This window comes from Mustelus asterias, unplaced genomic scaffold (assembly GCF_964213995.1).
Source record: "Mustelus asterias unplaced genomic scaffold, sMusAst1.hap1.1 HAP1_SCAFFOLD_114, whole genome shotgun sequence".
NCBI lineage: Eukaryota > Metazoa > Chordata > Chondrichthyes > Carcharhiniformes > Triakidae > Mustelus > Mustelus asterias.
In genome coordinates this window covers 616,376-622,375 of record NW_027590155.1, presented here as the reverse complement: position 1 = coordinate 622,375, position 6,000 = coordinate 616,376, and the positions used below count along the sequence as shown (strand labels likewise).

Genomic DNA, 6,000 nt, shown 5'->3' with positions numbered 1-6,000 from the left:
AAATAACCTGAGAGCAATAACCTGATTTTAGGCTAAGCTCATGGCGAGATGTTCAAAAACTCTTGTTCATCTTACTTGTGAAATGCCGTGTCATGATAAAGCTCTGCACGGTGGCAAGTGGTGGCTCGATTATCTCTAAGGGCCCAGATGTACAGGCTGGGGATTGGTGCCTCCGTGGCACTGGGAGGAAAATCTGGAGTCCAAGATTAAGTACAGGAGAAAGAATATCACCTTGGCAACAGTCTAAAAGTTTGATGAAAATCCAATCAGATCCTTGCTGATTTAATGTATCTTACGCTCTTAAATTGCATGCATTAAAGTACAATGTTTAAAATAACTACCAGAGTAAAACAACCAAAAGGAACATGTGAGGTGCCATTACCTAGATTGCCCTGTAAAGGGCTGCCATTGTCACTATGGGCTGAGTGGCTGCTTTCTCCGGAATAGGATTCTACTATTCTAAGCAAAGAATATAAAAATCGAAGTTCTATACGTCCTAAAATTGAAAATGCTGTTTTCAAAAATGTCTCCGACACTAATGCAGGCAGACACCATGTCAATGCTAGCTCCACGCTGTTGCTGAAATGCATAATTGAAATGTTTATGTAGCATAAGCAGTAGAATTCACGCAGAACCACGAATTTCAAATCAAAATAACAGTGGAAAAAAGTTACCGAAATGAGGATCTTTTAAAATTAAGTCGCCATTTAAAACAAGCGAGATTGAAGTGCTTGAAGCGGAACTTCTGATCAGGAAGCCTCTGGATTTTGATACCCCAGTCAATGAGTTCACACCTGAATCCATTTCATCGTCCAATGCAGTTCTGTTTGGAATGGAAGGAGCAACAGTAGTAGCACATCAAAGAGTCAGCAAGCAAAGAACACCTTGTATCTTTAGGGTCTCCATTAACATTCTCCAATAATATTCTCAGAAGCCACTGCAATTGCACAAGAACCCCGACAGTGCAGAAGGATGCGATTTGGCCCATAGAGTCTGCACCGACTCTCCGAAAGAGCCACGCAGCTCAAGACCAAGGGATGGGCGGAAAAAGTTAGGCTAGTCAGTGACACCCATAATTAAACAATAATCTGGAGAGGTTTAAGAAGTCAAGGCTGCGATTGGGAGCGGGGGTTGGCGGGCGGGGGCGGGGGGGGGGGGGGGGGGGGGGCGGCGGGGGCGGGGGCGGGGGGGGCGGTGGTGCGGTGGCAAGGGAGGGATGAAAAGCGATGAGGATGGGGCACTGGAGTAAGAGTTCGTTTGTCTAAATGCATCCAAGTTAATGCTCACTCCACGGGTTAGTTTCAGCGTCTGCCTTAACAGTGGCCTCGCGAGATCCCGTCAATGGTCATTGTTCATCACAGTTTGTCTTTCTTGGCACGCATTCAGGTGACCGACCTTACCTCAAAATAGCCACACCCTGGCCGTCATCATGACATTGAAGACAATGCTCTTGAAAAACAAAATTCTTAGTCCCATCACCGTCAAAGACAAAAAGTTCACCCTCAGTCGATCTGCCAAAATAAGAGAAACAAATGATAGATCTGGTTTAATGGATATATGATTTGGTATTGAAAAACAACTGTATACCTCTAATGTGATATTTTTTCCATTATCTAACAGCTTGACTTTCGTCCGTCTGTCCATCCCTGTCCGTCCGTCCGTCTGTCCATCTCTGTCAGTCCGTCCGTCCGACCGTCTGCTTGCCTGTCTATCTATCTTCATCTCTCTTTCACTCTGAGTTTCTCTCTCTCTCCCCGCCTCTCCTCCTCTCTCGCTATCCCCCTCGATTGATATATCTCTCTCCCTCACTCTGTGTGACAATCTATCTTTTTCCCCATCTCACTATGTGTTTATCATTCAATCTCCGGGTCTGTATCCGTGCCTATTTGTCCACTTATCAATCCGTCTATTTGCAAGTATTTTAGAACATAGAACATTACAGCACAGAACAGGCCCTTCGGCCCACGATGTTGTGCCGACCTTCATCTGAAACCAAGATCAAGCTATCCCACTCCCTACCATCCTGGTGTGCTCCATGTGCCTATCCAATAACCGCTTAAATGTTCCTAAAGTGTCTGACTCCACTATCACTGCAGGCAGTCCATTCCACACCCCAACCACTCTCTGCGTGAAGAACCTACCTCTGATATCCTTCCTATATCTCCCACCATGAACCCTATAGTTATGCCCCCTTGTAATAGCTCCATCCACCCGAGGAAATAGTCTTTGAACGTTCACTCGATCTATCCCCTTCATCATTTTATAAACCTCTATTAAGTCTCCCCTCAATCTCCTCCGCTCCAGAGAGAACAGCCCCAGCTCCCTCAACCTTTCCTCATAAGACCGACACTCCAAACCAGGCAGCATCCTGGTAAATCTCCTCTGCACTCTTTCCAGCGCTTCCACATCCTTCTTATAGTGAGGTGACCAGAACTGCACACAATATTCCAAATGCGGTCTCACCAAGGTCCTGTACAGTTGCAGCATAACCCCACGGCTCTTAAACTCCAACCCCCTGTTAATAAAAGCTAACACACTATATGCCTTCTTCACAGCTCTATCCACTTGAGTGGCAACCTTTAGAGATCTGAGGATATGGACCCCAAGATCTCTCGGTTCCTCCACAGTCTTCAGAACCCTACCTTTGACCCTGTAATCCACATTTAAATTAGTCCTACCAAAATGAATCACCTCACATTTATCAGGGTTAAACTCCATTTGCCATTTTTCAGCCCAGCTTTGCATCCTATCTATGTCTCTTTGCAGCCTACAACAGCCCTCCACCTCATCCACTACTCCACCAATCTTGGTGTCATCAGCAAATTTACTGATCCACCCTTCAGCCCCCTCCTCTAAGTCATTAATAAAAATCACAAAGAGCAGAGGACCAAGCACCGATCCCTGCGGCACTCCGCTAGCAACCTGCCTCCAGTCCGAAAATTTTCCATCCACCACCACCCTCTGTCTTCGATCAGATAGCCAGTTACCTATCCAATCGGCCAACTTTCCCTCTATCCCACACCTCCTTACTTTCATCATAAGCCGACCATGGGGGACCTTATCAAACGCCTTACTAAAATCCATGTATATGACATCAACCGCCCTACCTTCATCAACACACCTAGTTACCTCCTCAAAAAATTCTATCAAATTTGTGAGGCACGATTTGCCCTTCACAAATCCGTGCTGACTATCCCGGATTAATCCGCATCTTTCTAAATGGTCGTAAATCCCATCCCTAAGGACCTTTTCCATCAATTTACCAACCACCGAAGTCAGACTAACCGGTCTATAATTACCAGGGTCATTTCTATTCCCTTTCTTAAACAGAGGAACAACATTCGCCACTCTCCAGTCCTCTGGCACCATCCCCGTGGACAGCGAGGACCCAAAGATCAAAGCCAAAGGCTCTGCAATCTCATCCCTCGCCTCCCAAAGAATCCTAGGATACATTTCATCAGGCCCAGGGGACTTATCGACCTTCAGTTTATTCAAAACTGCCAATACATCCTCCCTCCGAACATCTATTTCCTCCAGCCTATTAGCCTGTAACACCTTCTCTTCCTGAAAAACATGGCCCCTCTCCTTGGTGAACACTGAAGAAAAGTATTCATTCATCACCTCGCCTATCTCTACTGATTCCATACACAAGTTCCCACCACTGTCCTTGACCGGCCCTAACCTCACCCTGGTCATTCTTTTATTCCTCACATAAGAGTAAAAAGCCTTGGGGTTTTCCTTGATCCGACCCGCCAAGGACTTCTCATGTCCCCTCCTAGCTCTCCTCAGCCCCTTTTTCAGCTCATTCCTTGCTAACTTGTAACCCTCAATCGAGCCATCTGAACCTTGTTTCCTCATCCCGACATAAGCTTCCCTCTTCCTTTTCACAAGACATTCCACCTCTTTTGTGAACCACGGTTCCCTCACTCGGCCATTTCCTCCCTGCCTGACAGGGACATACCTATCAAGGACACCCAGTATTTTTTCCTTGAAAAAGTTCCACTTTTCATCAGTGCCTTTTACTTTGATAAATGTTGAATAAAGCACATACCGTTTTCCGTGTCACTTGATTCTGTCAAGGAATCACTTCGACCTGTAGGGCATTTAGGTTTATCTGGAAGGGCAAAAATGACATTTGACTTATTAAGTGAGCAAGTGACATTACTGTAACCATGTTTGTTCTCAATATCACTTTGAATAATGTTGTTGTCATAACCAAAAGCCACGAAGAAAGTAAGAATCAAACAGCACGATTGGACTTGTTCACTTGATTATTCACAACGGAGAAACATTGGTAGCTCTGCCATTTAGTTCGGCCCAATTCTGAGTTCAAAGAGTGCAGGATCGATTCCCCATCAGGGATTAAAACCCAGGATCCAGGGCCGTTCCATCAGTGCAGTATTTCACTGTCTTCCGAAAACGTCGTGAAACCGAGGCCTGATTTCAGCTCTGCAGTGGATTAAATGATATCAGGGCATTTCTCCAGAGGAACGGGATTCTCCAGGACCCTGGTTAGTATTTAATACGTTCCTAAATTCGGTGATGTACCAGCAGTTACGGGCCCTGCACACTGCCCTGAATTATAATAGTTAGCTCTTACTATTTTTATTCATTTACGGAATGTGGACATCGCTGGCAGGTCAGCATTTATTGCCAATCCCTAACTGCCCCCTTCAGAAGATGGTTGTGAGTCTCCTGCTTGAACCTCTGCAGTCTGTCAGGGGTACGTACTCACACAGTGCTGTTAGGGAAGAAGTTCCACCATTTTGACTCAGCGACAGTGAAGGAACTGCCGAAACATTTCCAAGTCAGGATGCTGAGTGACATGGAGGGTAACGTCCAGATGATGGTGTTCCCAGGTATCTGCTGCCCTTGTCCTCCGAGATGATAACGGTCGTGAGTTTGGAAGATTCAGCGGAAGGAGACTTGGAGAGTTACTGCTGTGTATCTTGTGGATGGCACACACTGCTGCCATTGTGCTTCGGTGGTGGAAGAAGTGGATGTTTGTGAATAGAGTACTTAATGCTTGAGCCGCACAGTGGCACAGTGGTTAGTACTGCTGCACCGCCACCCCCCCCCCCACGCCCCGCCACTCCCCTCCGCCCCCCCCCCCCCCCCGCCTCTCCCCCCCCCCCCAAAGTGTCAGGGACCTGTGTTCGATTCCCGGGCTTGGGTGACTGTCTGTGCAGAGTCTGCACGTTTTCCTCGTGTCAGCGTGGGTTTGATCCGGGCGCTCCGGTTTCCTCCCACAGTCCGAAAGACGTGCTGATTAGATGCATTGGCCATGCTAAATTCTCCCTCAGTGTAACCCGAACAGGCACAGAGTGTGGCGACTATGGGATTGTCACAATAAATTCATTGCAGTTTTAATGTAAGCCGACTTGTGACACTCATAAACACACTGTTAATCAAGCGGAGCTGCTTTGTCCTGGGTCGTGTCAAATGTCTGAGTGTTATTGGAGCTGCATTCATCGAGGCAAGTGGCGAATACACTACCACAGTCATGATTATGTCTTGTGGATGGGGCAGAGAATTTGGGGGATGAGGAGATACGTTACTCACCACAGGATTCCCAATCTCCGACATTCTCTTGCAGCTACAGCACTTATATGGATAGTCCAGTCCAGTTTCTGAGCAACGTTAACCCTCAGGATGTTGATAGTGGGGGTTGACCTGATAGAAGTCTACAGGATTATGAGAGGCATGGACAGAGTGGATAGTTAGAAGCTTTTTCCCAGGGTGGAAGAGTCAATTACTCGGGGGCATAGATTTAAGGTGCGAGGGGCAAGGTTTAAAGGAGACGTACGAGGCAGAGTTTTTACACAGAAGGTGGTGGGTGTCTGGAACTCGTTGCCGGGGGAGGTAGTGGAAGGAGATATGATAGTGAGTTTTAAGGGACATCTGGACAAATACATGAATAAGATGGGAATAGAGCGATATGGTCCCCGGAAGGGAAAGGGGTTTTAGTTAAGTCGGGCAGCATCGTCGGTGCAGGCTTGG

General features: G+C 46.9%; 1 protein-coding gene across 1 annotated transcript in view; it reads right to left on the bottom strand.

Annotated features, from left to right (window-relative positions):
- Positions 1-1,401: 1,401 nt before the first annotated feature.
- LOC144484536 (T cell receptor alpha chain MC.7.G5-like) overlaps positions 1,402-6,000 on the bottom strand; it is a 59,173-nt gene continuing 54,574 nt past the window's right edge. The window contains exons 10-11 of the mRNA XM_078203051.1: positions 4,052-4,114; positions 1,402-1,511 (exon numbers count right to left, since the gene is read on the bottom strand). Of these exons, the coding sequence (XP_078059177.1) occupies positions 1,402-1,511; positions 4,052-4,114 (173 nt within the window). The remainder of the gene's footprint in view (positions 1,512-4,051; positions 4,115-6,000) is intronic.